The sequence below is a fragment of the Aspergillus melleus genome (assembly GCF_016097325.1).
Source record: "Aspergillus melleus strain CBS 546.65 chromosome Unknown contig6, whole genome shotgun sequence".
In the NCBI taxonomy this organism is placed as follows: Eukaryota; Fungi; Ascomycota; class Eurotiomycetes; order Eurotiales; family Aspergillaceae; genus Aspergillus; species Aspergillus melleus.
This window is the reverse complement of record NW_025763375.1, coordinates 1,490,673-1,503,129: the sequence shown is the minus strand read 5'-3', so window position 1 is coordinate 1,503,129 and position 12,457 is coordinate 1,490,673. Positions and strand designations below refer to the sequence as shown.

The 12,457-nt window shown below is 53.0% G+C and overlaps 6 protein-coding genes across 6 annotated transcripts; 2 read left to right on the top strand and 4 right to left on the bottom strand.

Annotated features, from left to right (window-relative positions):
- Positions 1-2,117: 2,117 nt before the first annotated feature.
- LDX57_010219 (uncharacterized protein) lies at positions 2,118-3,770 on the top strand (the record flags this gene model as incomplete). Its single annotated transcript, XM_046091969.1, has 1 exon — positions 2,118-3,770. The coding sequence occupies one exon, from the start codon at positions 2,118-2,120 to the stop codon at positions 3,768-3,770; it is 1,653 nt and encodes a 550-aa protein (XP_045947946.1).
- A 445-nt stretch (positions 3,771-4,215) lies between these two features.
- Positions 4,216-5,609, bottom strand: LDX57_010218 (uncharacterized protein; the record flags this gene model as incomplete). Its single annotated transcript, XM_046091968.1, has 3 exons — positions 4,216-5,347; positions 5,407-5,448; positions 5,508-5,609. 3 exons carry the CDS (start codon positions 5,607-5,609, stop codon positions 4,295-4,297), a joined length of 1,197 nt encoding a protein of 398 aa, XP_045947945.1. The 3' UTR covers positions 4,216-4,294.
- A 681-nt stretch (positions 5,610-6,290) lies between these two features.
- LDX57_010217 (uncharacterized protein) lies at positions 6,291-6,656 on the bottom strand (the record flags this gene model as incomplete). The annotated part of the gene is made up of 1 exon (XM_046091967.1): positions 6,291-6,656. One exon carries the CDS (start codon positions 6,654-6,656, stop codon positions 6,291-6,293), a length of 366 nt encoding a protein of 121 aa, XP_045947944.1.
- Positions 6,657-7,054: 398 nt separating this feature from the next.
- ura6 (uridylate kinase ura6) lies at positions 7,055-7,711 on the top strand (the record flags this gene model as incomplete). Its single annotated transcript, XM_046091966.1, has 1 exon — positions 7,055-7,711. One exon carries the CDS (start codon positions 7,055-7,057, stop codon positions 7,709-7,711), a length of 657 nt encoding a protein of 218 aa, XP_045947943.1.
- A 655-nt stretch (positions 7,712-8,366) lies between these two features.
- On the bottom strand, positions 8,367-9,892 carry LDX57_010215 (PCI domain protein; the record flags this gene model as incomplete). The annotated part of the gene is made up of 2 exons (XM_046091965.1): positions 8,367-9,532; positions 9,643-9,892. 2 exons carry the CDS (start codon positions 9,890-9,892, stop codon positions 8,367-8,369), a joined length of 1,416 nt encoding a protein of 471 aa, XP_045947942.1.
- A 265-nt stretch (positions 9,893-10,157) lies between these two features.
- On the bottom strand, positions 10,158-11,394 carry LDX57_010214 (uncharacterized protein). The gene is made up of 3 exons (XM_046091964.1): positions 11,130-11,394; positions 10,989-11,065; positions 10,158-10,919 (listed from the first exon to the last, which is right to left on the bottom strand). Exons 1-3 carry the CDS (start codon positions 11,236-11,238, stop codon positions 10,506-10,508), a joined length of 600 nt encoding a protein of 199 aa, XP_045947941.1. The 5' UTR covers positions 11,239-11,394; the 3' UTR covers positions 10,158-10,505.
- Positions 11,395-12,457: the final 1,063 nt, after the last annotated feature.

Genomic DNA, 12,457 nt, shown 5'->3' with positions numbered 1-12,457 from the left:
ACTAAAGACTCCGTAGCTCTATAGTCTCAAGTCTATACGGTGTACACCGTACACCGTAGGCATGCGGTTCTAGAACCGTCTCAGAATTGCCGAATGCGGAAAGGCTGAGGATGAACTACATATTGGGATGCAATCATGCATCAGCCTCGCTGCAGGCCCTTACCTAATCACCCGGCCAGATCGTGGATAGATGCCTTAGATGGTCCCGTCGCATTGACCGTGCCTGTCCACGGTCCATTGCAACCACATGGCTGTGGGTGCGACTGTGGTGACTGGAGAACATCGCCAGGTCAGAGCTTGTGGCTGAAAGAAACGCCAGGTTGGGGGTAAAGGCAGCCGAGGAGAACCGCTGTCTGTCATGCCATGCTCCAATCAATCCGGGGCGGAGGCGTTGCGCCAACGAGGGGCTCGAGGATGAGGCTGTCGCCCAAAGGAACAGGATATAGACTGCCTCAGGCTGTTGAAGCATCGTCACGTGCTAATCACGCCTTCATCGTTTGACCTTTAGCCGAAGAGCCTCCTGGACTGTGACTACTCCGGTGTCCTCGAAACGACACAACTCCGATTTCTCCATACAACAGATGACTCGAGACGCAACTCGGTCTTCGCTATGTGGAAGGCGATCCTCAGCCGAAATTGAAAAGGACTCCACGGAACTGCTCACGCGGTCGCTCGCCGTGAAGTGTGCATAGCGGAGTGTTGAATTAACGACACGAGATTAAGCATTGGAGGAAACGGAAGGCTATATCCATCCCATCAATCATGGCCCGAAGACAGGACGGACTTGCGGGTCACTGTGGAACGATTCTCGTTAATCGCTAAAATCCTTCCAGACTGGGACACTTGAAACCTCGAATGGTTTGAAGTTGAGGTGCCTAATAGCCATCCCCTGTCCCCTCCGGCAGGCCCGTGAACCATATCCGCCAAGCAAACGGGTCATATACGCAGCCTCAAAACGGAGGTCGCGATAACCAACAATCTGAATGTCCTGGCGTGGCTTAGGTAATTCCTTCGCTTGGTTTTCACTCCGTGATCTGGCCTGTCCCAAAAGAAGACGTGGCCAGCCATGACCTGGGGGAAATTCGATTGCCGAACTCACCGACTAGGGGCCATGGAATGGGTCTGTCCACGAGTCTCGAATTTCAATGACTCCTGCATCGTCGCCATTCAGCAATCAGCGTGTTGCGAACCTTGACGAAGTTCTCCGGGGCCCGCAAGCTCCACCGTCCGAAACGCTGCCAAGACCGTCCGCCTCTGGTGATCGTCAGCTTCCATCTCAGCACTTACGTTGTCAGTGGCTACTGTCAACCGGAGATGGTCAGAATCTTGAAAGCTTGGTCTTACTGTTCTTTTCCCTCCTTCCTTTCCTTTCACTCCTGTTGTGCTCCCTCCAGTTGTCTTCTTCTTTCCAATCTCTCCCCCGTCCACCCTTTTCGGCCTCATCTCTCTTTTATCGCTTAGCCGGGTCACTCTTTGCCTCCAGATTCCGTACGCAGTAGCTGCTATCATTTCGTTTTCTCCTTCATGGATTAGGTAGATTACTTTCAGGAATAATTGGATTTTTAACTATCGAGTACTTGGCGGGCAATGGTTGTCTTTGCGAGCTTAATTTCTCGTATTGCACATTCCTTGGCCAACTGGTGATTTTTCTGATATAATCTTTCCCCCTTTTATATTCATTCCCCTGTGGAGATATTTCTCTCCCGGTCGATCATCCAAGATGATGTTCCTCTGCCTCTTTCTTTTGTTCATCATTGGCAAGGTCATCGCGGAATCAGACGATGATTTGATGAGCTTTGTCACGGTATGTATGAAGAGCACCGTGTCCCATGTCGCTAGTGACTGACAAAGTCTAGCTTCCACACGTGCGAGCGTTGAAGCTCAATATCGCTTATTATGATCGTGAAGCTGTAAGCCCGGGATATTGGTTCGTTGCGCCGTACGGCGTGATTGACCCCGAGCCACCCACGCAGCAGTGGAAGCCGTGTCAAGTCGGCCCGTATATCTACGATGCGGATGGCGTACGTTCATTCTTTGCTGATACAATATACCAAAAAGTCGCTTGCACATGCTGACGAAAGCTCGATTACTAGGTTCTCATCTGGGCTGGGTCATGTATGTTTGAAAATCGCGGGGTCTTCGACTTCAAAGCCGTGCCCAACATCGATGATCAGCCCCATCTGTCATTCATTCTACAGCACGGATACTCGGGTAGTGGGGATAAAGGGCATGGCTACCTGCTCGATCAACATTATGAGCCCGAGAAAGTGGCCCCGGTCACCAACGATCTCTCCGCGTTCAACATGCACGATTACAACATCCTCGACGGTGGGAAAACAGCGTTGGCCTGTGCGTATAAAAGTGAATACATGAACCTAGGGGAGCTTGGACGACCGGAGGAATATGGCTGGGTGATCGCCGGTGGCTTTGTTGAAATGGACACCAACACGGGGGAGGTACTTTTTGAATGGCTTTCGACTGGGCACATCCCCATTCATGAGTCGGTGAAAGTACATGAAGATACTCCAGCCTCAGACCGGCCGGGATGGGACCATATTCACGTGAACTCCATCGACAAAAGCCCTGCCGGGAACTATCTACTGTCTGCTCGGTTCACCAACACGATTTACCTGATCTCCGGAGAAGACGGACACGTTATGTGGCGACTTGGCGGAAAGTTCTCGGATTTCGACCAAGACTTCACGTTTTCCAAACAGCACCATGCGCGCATCATCGAAGCCAACGCGACGCACACGACCATCTCGTTCCTCAACAATGCCTCGGACGAGCTCGAGCAGGGAGAGGACGTCTCCGCCGCCCTCTTCGTACAACTAGATACCAGCGCCTCTCCGATGACGGCGCGGGTGATTGGAAGATACAACCGGCCCGATAACGGACTCACTCGGTTGCGCGGCAGCGTTCAGAAATTGGACAATGGCAACGTGTTTGTCGGCTGGAGTGAGCAGGGATTCCAAAGCGAGCATTCCCCCGACGGAAAGGTCCTGATGCAGTCGATCTTCGCATCCGGCCGCTTCTCGACCTATCGATCCTACAAGTACTCCTTCACTGGCCGCCCGAGCCAACCGCCAGACCTCGTGGCGTCCGTGTACGGGACGGAAGAAGCGGACCTCACGACCATCATCCACGTGAGTTGGAACGGTGCCACCGATGTGGCCTCCTGGAATTTCTACGCCAGGGCTAGCCAAGACGGTACCCCCGAGCTGGTCGGCAACACCACCAAGTACGATTTCGAGACGATGTATATAGCGGACGGATACCTTGACTGGATTTCCGCCGACGCCCTTGACTCGGACGGCAACGTCCTCGGCACATCGTTCCTCCACCGCTCTACCACGCCCGGGAATTGGCATCTGGCTGGATTCCAGGGAGACGAGGACCCAACGCCTGCCGATCCTGCAGCCCTAGCTGATGCGAAAGAGGAAGTGATAGAGCAGGCAGAGGCAGAGGCAGAGGCGGAGCAGGAGGAGCAGGAACAGAAGGAAGCGGAGGAAGAAGAGGAGGCAGAGGAAGAAAAAGAAAAAGCAGCAGAAGAGGCCGCCCAGGCGGCCATGGATGCCGAAAAAGCCGCCGAGTCAGCCTTCCAAGCGTCCGAATTTGTTCACGCAGTTGGAGGCTTGCTGATTCTCATCCTGGTCGCATGCTCTGTTGGAGGACTGGTCGCGGCGGTGGTTTGGAGCCTTCGACGACGGCGTATGCAGGCTGCGTACCTCGAGGTTCCGTCTGAGGAACGGCCCCAGATGGAGGAGTGATATTTGACCCTGCAGGTGTCATGTTTTGTGATGGGCGCAATGAATCTTCAGGCAGATGCACCGAGAAGCGCCTATCACTCGCAGTTGCTATTGCTTTTGTTGTAAAAATGCTTGATTTGCATATTTTCGGCGTTTTTATCTTATTCGGCCGTGTTTCTTGGTTTACAACACATGCACATATTGACTACAGCCTTATTGTTACCTAGACGGAGCTGATAAAACCACGATGCATTGAACTTTTTTAAGTGGACTTTGTAAAGTGCGTGTACGGTCCAGATAGGACGCAGGACTTGTGTACGCAGGACTTTTGTACATCCGACGTATATGACGGCGTCGATGCAAGCACTCCCTCCCTTGAGAAACCCGATCAAACCAAACGCAAATAGGCTAAAAAGAAAAAGAAAAAAAAAAGTACAAACTTTTGAAAACCGGGCTCGACGGCCATACAAAAGCAGAGCATAGAAATCCTCATAAATGACAAAACTGCAAGTAACGAAAAACACAAAGGGCCCTTTTTTTTTTTTTCAAAAACCAAGTCTCAATACCTTCCTCGCCTTCAGGGGCGGCATCAACTGTCTGGCCAGTTTTTCATCTTCTCTGATCTGGAACGCCTCTGGCTTCATGATCCTTTGTTCAATGCTGCGCGAAACAAAGGTCAGTTTCTGTTTGTCGAATCGGGGCATCAGCAGATTGACCCCCGCATAGTCCAGCAGGGGTTCGTGTTCGCCAAAGACCAACAGCGGGAAGGACCAGCGCTCTCCGACTTCCAGCTGAATGGGCCAGTCGTGCACGACCAGGAAGACATGCAGAACACGCAGGGCCTCGAACTTCTGGCAGATCTCGTCGCAGACGAGAAACCAGGCCCGGTCGCTGCGGAACTTGTACTCGCGGAACTCGGTCAGCTGTGGCTCGTTGTACATGGTGTGGGAGAGCTCCACGTGCTTGATGGCGGACTGGGTGTCTTTACTGGTGGTCTTCAGAAACCGAGTAGCGGTCTTGATGCATCTGAAGACGAATTGCATGTTTGAGTAGAAAATACAGATTGTTTCGCAGTATGTCAGTCTGCAGGTGAAGATGAGAGCAGTTGGCAGTGGCGTACGAGGATAGAATGGCCGAGTAAAGTGCCTCCCTTCCTTGGGAACGCGCTGGGACTGGGCATCACGGGGTGCCAACTGGCGATGACAGAGACGGTAGGGGGCAGATTTCCGGGGTTGGGACCTTTTCTTCTTTCTGTCTTTGCGGCGAAGGATCTCGACACGGCGTGGATCGAATAGCTCCTGGTATATCTGCCAGCGTATTTCTGGTGGGAGAAGCAAGAATGAGGCCTTCTTTGTCGTGGAAGAACTCGAAGTGCCAATCTTAGGGGTCAACGCTGTCGGGCTCTGCGGTTGAAGGGCTAGGGCCGTGGTAGGGTTGGCAGTCAAAGGACGCTCTATGCGCGTGTCGGTCTCCTGTTTCCTGTCGGCGTCGGGAGAGGACGGGGTTTGACTGCTCTTGGGGTTCAGCGATTGTGGAAGGGTCGTAGATTTGAGGCCTTTTGATTTAGGAGCAGCAGGCACGCGAGCATTACTGTTGACCTGAGAGCATCCATCTAGTCCTTAGCTCGATTATTATCAGGAAAGAGAACTGAGTTTACCTTCGGTCGGTGCTTGCTGCTTGCATTTGCCAGGGGGGGTGTCTGCTTGCGACAGAGTTAATAGTGGAACGAGGTTTGTAGATCCGTGAGTGTGTGCCAACCTTCATTTGACGATCATTCGGTTGTCTTGGTTGAAAGCTCGTCTTGCTTTCGGCTTGCTGGGCCTTCTGGGCCTTCTTCCGGGCTCTCTTGTTGCCCGCCATTGTAAACTTTTCGGGGGTGACCTGTTGTGGGATGGATGAAGGTGTTGCAGGAGAAGAGTCAAAGCGTCTGTGAGGTGGTGGAGGACTAGCAAAGGTCTAGGCAGCAGGCTCTGGTTTGGTACTTGATCAGAGAAACAATCACAAAGCAATCAGATATCGAGACCACGAGGCAACGAGCTCTATTCTGGTAACAGAGAAACGATGGTTTCATTACCGGCTCTCTCTGTCTTCTCACATATGAAATTGGCAACTCACCAGAATGTTTTCAACAAGTGAGGCGCAAAGTACTGGCAGAACGTTGAGTGTGAGACTTTTGGACGCCCGGAAACTGGTTCCGATATGTGCCCTAAGAGTCCTTCTTTGCAACTCTCTCTAATCTTGCCCTCACACTCCACCAGAAATACAAGTGACAAAGCTGACTTTTCTACTCCGTAGTACGAGTTCTTTGACTTTTACCAAGTGACTCGCTTGTTTGGTGGCGTACTCTCCCCTTCCTAACGAGCTTGAAGAGGTGGAAGAAGTGAACGGAGTTGATGAAGGATATAGAGAACACGAAGACAGAGAGGCCAATACCTTATAGTAACAAAGAATGTGAAGCAAATGCCACATTCTTTAGAACAATAGTGTGCTTCTATCATTTTTTTCTCTTTTCCTTATTCTTATCTTCTGGGGGTTTCCTTTCTAGTCACGAAACTCGAAAAAGTCCTCAAGTTTAGATTGAACCGCCTTGTCGACCTTGGTAGCCATTGCGGCCATCTTCTTCGTTCTGGTACAAGAGCCATAATCATCATCTTGATGAGCAACGTCGTCCGATGGGAATGACTTCTCGCCATTAGGGCTTCCACGAGCTTCGGCACAGGAGTCTACCATGTGGACAGCTCTGTGCCCGTAGTAGGTGTGGAACGCTAAGCCCGATGCGGCCCATGGCACCCCCGTGATGTCCGCCAGAATCGCATTTTCCGTCTCTCTTTTTTCCCTTTCTCTCTCTACCTCTTGCTCTAATCCGGTCGTCACACTCAATTGGATCTCTTCTTCTTCTCTCTCCATGTCTCTCTCTCGCGCGGTCCTCCGTCCGTCAACGTTCCCGATCCGATCCCGAGTCATCTCTTCCTTCGTTGAACCCGCCCGATCATCACCCCGACCCCACCATCTCCGACAACAACAATCACTTCTTGCTCCATACTGCCGCCCCTATTCTTCTCCGTCTTCTTCCTCCTCCTCTTCCTCTCGCAACACTTCCTCGCAGTACAACCGCTCTCAATTTAAAATCCTCCCCTTCCTCGCCATCATCGGTCTCGGTTCCGGTTCTTACATCTTCCTCGTGAAATCCCGCACCGGTGCTCGCAAACCGAACCAGCAATCTTAAAAAAAAAAGCACATCCCTACCCCTCCTGCCAGCCACATCCTCGAAGAACGCTTTCTACAAAACCTAACACGAACTCAAAATGGCCAACACCGCTGAACAATCGAAACCCCGCTTCTCCCCCTCCGACGTCACCGTGGTCTTCCTGCTGGGTGGTCCCGGCAGCGGTAAGGGCACGCAATCCTCGAACCTGGTCCGCGACTATGGCTTCGTGCACCTGTCCGCGGGGGACCTGCTGCGGGCCGAGCAGGTCCGCGAGGGTAGCCAGTACGGCGACCTGATCAAGACGTATATCCGCGAGGGCAAGATCGTGCCGATGGAGATCACCGTGGCGCTGCTGTCGAACGCCATGGCGGCCGAGCTGGCGGCCGATGCGGCCGCCCCCGGCGGCGCGGACAAGAAGGCCCGCTTCCTGATCGACGGGTTCCCGCGGAAACTCGACCAGGCGGTCTTCTTCGAGGATACCGTCTGTCCGTCCGAGATGACCCTCTTCCTGGACTGTCCCGAGGAGGTCATGGAGTCGCGGTTGCTGAAGCGTGGCGAGACCTCTGGTCGGGACGACGATAATGCCGAGTCGATCCGGAAGCGCTTCCGGGTGTTCGTCGAGACGAGTATGCCCGTCGTCAAGGCGTTCGAGGATCAGAATAAGGTCGTGTCGGTGTCTGCTACGGGCTCCGTGGATGAGGTCTATGCTCGCATTCGGGAGGGATTCCAGGCTAAGGGGCTTAACCCTCAATGATTAATTGGATTGGATTGACCTGCGCAAGGGAGTGGGAACGGAATGCCGATCATCCTCGCCTCCACTCTCTCCCTTAGTTATTTTGTATCTAAGAACTGCTTGGTGTTCGCAGCAATCGTGATTCTACATATACGTCTAGACATGCATACTTTCTTACTTCCCTATAGTTGATACATCTCCGGATCAGCCGTAATTTCGTCGTTATCCTCGCATCTAAAGTTCGGGTCCCAAAGTTTCAACATAACATGACTCGTGTCCATTGTTGGGTCCAGTTCCGACAACCATGCCAGGCACACAGGACAAGACCCTGTCTAGAAAACAAATAGCTACCATGAACCGATAAATGACGTCGCCCGTGGGATACAATAAGATCAACAGAAAGAAGTAGAACAAGGAGATAAAAACGTAAAAGTGAAGAAAAAAAAAGGGTACCAGAGAAGAGACAAAAGAAGAGAAAGATATGGAACGAAGAAAAAAAAGGAGACCAAAAGTAAAGAAAAGGAAACACAAAAAAAAGGGGGGAAATAAGAACACCGTTTCCAAGCCATGACACAAAAACTTTTCTTCTTTTTTTGCTTCATCTTTTTGTGTTACGGTCTAACTCTTTTGGATTTCATTAACCTCTGCTGCTCTCTACCCTTGAAAATGAACCAATTTATTCCACAGTGACCGGCTCGGCCTGGGGCTGAGACTGTGACTGCGACGACTGTTGTTGCTGAGTCTGTTGGTTGTTTCCGTGGCGCTGTCGTCGATCGCCGGACTTGTTCTTGTCACCCTTACCCTGAGCGGCCTCCTCGGCGGCGGCTTGGGCTTGCAGTCCCTCCCGAACAAATCGCTCGCGCTCGCTGCGCACCGTACCCAGCACGTTCTCCAGGCTGCGGCGCCAGACCATCAGACGGCCCTGGACCTCGGCCCACTGCTTCTCACCGAAGACGCGGTAGGTGGCGCGGTGCACCAGGAATTCGGACCGCAACTGGGACAGCTTTCCTTCGACCAGACCGGCACGGATGGTGTCAATGACCCACTTCTCGACATCCTCGGCGGGAACCCGCAGAGAGGTGGCGATGGTCGAGTAGGGCAGCGAGCGAGAGGGGGTCGAAGCAGCCAGCGAGGCCAGGGTCAGGAGGCGCATCTTGTTCTGCAGGGCCTCGCCGGACTCGGCGAGAACGCCGCCCGAGATGCCGGACAAGGGCGTGGCGGAGACGAAGGCCTCGTAGGCATCGAGAGTATCGGCGGTGAAGATCTCCAGCAGCTCGAACAAGGTGCTGTCGCTGGATCGGAGGGCCTGGACCGCATCGGATGCCGTCAAGGGGGTGAAATCGAACACGGCGGGGTGAGTGAGGGCAGAGGTGAGGGCGCGAACGGCCAGCTCGCGGGCCTCCTTCGACGACGCCTTAGCAGCGGGGATGGTCTGAAGCGCCTGCACAATGTGTCTCTGGGCCAATTCCGGGTCACCGGCAGCCTGGGCCGCGTCCGCCACGGCGAGATGTAGGCGCTGGGCCTCATCCTCGTCCAGTTCCCAGGCGGACAACCACGTGGGCAGTTGGGCGGTCAGTTGAGGCTTCAAAGCTTCAAAGGCAATGGCGGAGCCGGACTGGCGGATCACGGCAACGATGGCCAGCAGAACGTGGAAGCGGCTCGAATCATTGGCGCTGAGAGTGTTGAAGATAGTGGATAGGATCGAGATGGACAACGACGGGCCGAATTGGGCGGAGGAAGTGATGGGTTTGGCGAGGTAGGTGCAGATGCGCGAGAGGAACATGTCCGGGTCGGAAGCCTGGTGGACGAGGTGGATGAGGAGGTTGTAGGAGGGAGTGATCTCTGTTTCATGGTGGGTTAGAGTAGTCCGTCATACTTTTCTTGGATGCCGCAGAGATAGAGAAAGAGAGAAGAGTCGGAATTCAAGAAAGATTGCAAAAAACCCCACTCACCCTTTTCGGGAGCCGTGTTCAAGGCGGCGGCGGCGGAGACCAGTTTCTTGAGAACCTCATCGCGCTGTTTGGCATCGGGCTGAGCGTCGGTCTGCTCCTGCTGGCGGAGGGGCTCCAAGAGCGGGGAGATTTCGGCCTGGAGAGTGGTGCCCTCCTCGGTCTTGCGCAGAGCATCGATGTACTGGGCAAACTCGTCGGCGAGCTCGCTGAAGGAACCCTCGATGAGGAGGGTAGTAGTGGGGGCGGGCATGATGGATAGGACGGTAGGTGGAGGAGGGAGGGGAGGCGAAAGAAGGGACGGGAAATCAAGGCAAAGGGAAAGGGAAAGGAAGAGGAGGGAGAGAGAAGAGAAGAGAGAAGAAGCGAGTTTGAGACGAATCGAGTTGGTTTGGATTTGGTTGGCGGTGGAGAAATTTCAGTTGTGGGAAAAAGTCTTGGCGCCGCCCTGCCTGGCCCGCATTTCCTTAACTCTTCTACTCCGTATACTACGCAGTATGTACTCCGATCCTACAGAATCACGACGATCTCAAGACTTCTCATTCAAGGAGTGACACATTAAAATACATAATTGGATGCAATTCATTAACCCGTGGCGCGAGATCAGGGGGAATAGTGCGATGCATGGTAACGCAGACGATAATCGCAAATAGCAGCAAGCCAGTTACCAATGGTGTTCGGATCCCGTCATAAAATAGGAATTAAAAGAAAAAAAAGTCACGAAACTAAAAAGGGGATGACCAAAGAAGAAAAAGGGGGAATGAGAACAACCAAGACCCGGCGATCAATAGAAGAATCTCCGTGCTCCATCATATGATTAACGGTTTCCCATCCCTTCGCGTTATTCGCGGCGTGGGAGGGATTCTTTACAATGCGACGCGAAGCGCCAGGAAGAAGACCGTCGCCAACACGCCCGTCGCATGGTCCTGGGCCATGCGCACGGCGGCATTGGTGGCCGAAGCGCTGCTTGCAGTGCTGGAGCTGGTGCTAGTCGCGGAGCTGGTCTCTTCGTCATCGTTGGAGCTGTCGGATGAATCGGTCGCGGTGGGCAAGGAGGTAGCAGAAGTCGTCTTCGAGGACGAGGACGACGCCTCGGAGGCATTCAGTGAACCGCACTCGCTGCGAGCTTCCTTACACTTCTCTTGTTCGTCCAGACCCGGGGAGCGCTCGATGCACTGCGCGAAGTTCGCCTGGCAAACGAAGTAAGGCACGGTCTGCTGGTAGAGCGCAACGTTGGCGGCAGTGCCATTGCCGCAAGTGCAGGTGAAATCCAGAGTGGACTAGGGTTAACGAGTCAGTCGATAGGAACGGGGAGAAGAAAGAAAGAGGCGTTGTTAAGATCGACCTACAGGATCACAAGAGTTGGCGTTGGAGACTCCGCCGCAGATCTTAGGGCAGGCGTTCCGCTCCGCAACACACCAGGAAGCTGATTCAACGTCTTAGTTTCCATGTCGAACCATTGAACGCGCACAAAGATTGGCACGACCTACCTCGTTCCGACGAGTCAACCTTGTTCAAGTCAAATCCCTCGGGGAAGGTGTAGTTGTTGGCGGCCGTTGCCGAGGCCACCAGGGTGGAGAGGAGAAGAATGGGCAACATGGTGATAGTAGATGGGAAGGATTTCGTCGAGAAAGACGGGATTAAAGGCAAGAGGAGAGGGAAGCAAAGAGCTACTGATGCTAAGAGATGCAACAACAAAGCGGACGGGAGGAAGATGAAAGGGAAACGGAGCCAGAAGAGAAGGTGACGAGAATTAAAGAAGAAGAGGAGGAGGCAGGGGAGAAGGAAGAAGAAGAGGGGAAGGGGAGAAAAAAGGGAAAGCGCGAAAAAAAATAGAGCAGACCAAAACAAGGAATGTCGGGGAATTATTTATTTATTATTATTTATTTATTACTCGAAGTCTCCGGTCCTTGGGAGCTATTCAGTTTTCCCTTCGCTGTGCTGGAGGCAAGAACTAGTCTTGTCTAAGTCGGGGACTACTGCATTCAATTCCTGGAGCAGGAACGAGCTAGACGATTAGCAGCTACCAGCTAGGGAGGGAGGAGAGCGAGAGAGAGCGAGGGAGAAATGATGATCAGCTGCATGCGGGCGAACTTTGCTGGGGGAGAATTGTTTTAGTTGTGCATATTTTTTTTCCTTCATGTCCTTTCCATACCTACCAGCGGCCAGCGTGCATGCCCGGAATTGGCATAACTTGTGCCACGGAAGAAGGTGGAAAGGGAAGTAAAAGTGGAACCCCGGAGGTGCTTTTAGAATGGAATGTTCAGCAGGCTAGCAGGTCAATAGCCGGCCCAAAGAGAGACCCGTGGACGCAGGTCCGTAAGCTAAGGGAATCTCATAAGGTAGACTCTCATAACAGGCAATTGTCTTAAGGCGAGGTAAATAAACGACCTGAAAACTCCGCAACTCTGCAAGCCTCCCCGGCCAATCAACGCTCGTCCGCCAATCACCAAGTGGATCCCCGTCCGTCGGATAATGCCCAGTGTGGCCTAGCGCCGTTCGGGTTATCTTACCGTATCTTACCGAGGTGCATCACCGTGTTTCATCGCTTGTACGATGCAAGGACTACCTAAGGACATCATCTCCATCAAACCCATCGGAAATTAAATCATCCCATGATCCATCCCTTCGCCAATCCGATCTCTACTTCTGCACCGGACTTCCTCTGAGTGAAGTTGTCAATATCCTCGCGTCGTTCATTCCCAAGGTTTGCGCACGGTGTATTCAACGGAGACAATCGTCTTTCGACCTTCGCGCGCAACAATAGTTTCTTCTACTTCGCCTTCTAATGCACATTACCTCTGCTCCTCCATTCTGT

Coding starts and splice junctions, on each gene's coding strand:
- LDX57_010214 (XM_046091964.1), bottom strand. CDS start 11,238: ATGTTGCCCATTCTTCTCCTCTCCACCCTGGTGGCCTCGGCAACGGCC. Junction 11,066..11,129: donor GGTTGACTCGTCGGAACGAG/GTAGGTCGTGCC, acceptor ACGTTGAATCAG/CTTCCTGGTGTGTTGCGGAG. Junction 10,920..10,988: donor ACGCCAACTCTTGTGATCCT/GTAGGTCGATCT, acceptor CGTTAACCCTAG/TCCACTCTGGATTTCACCTG.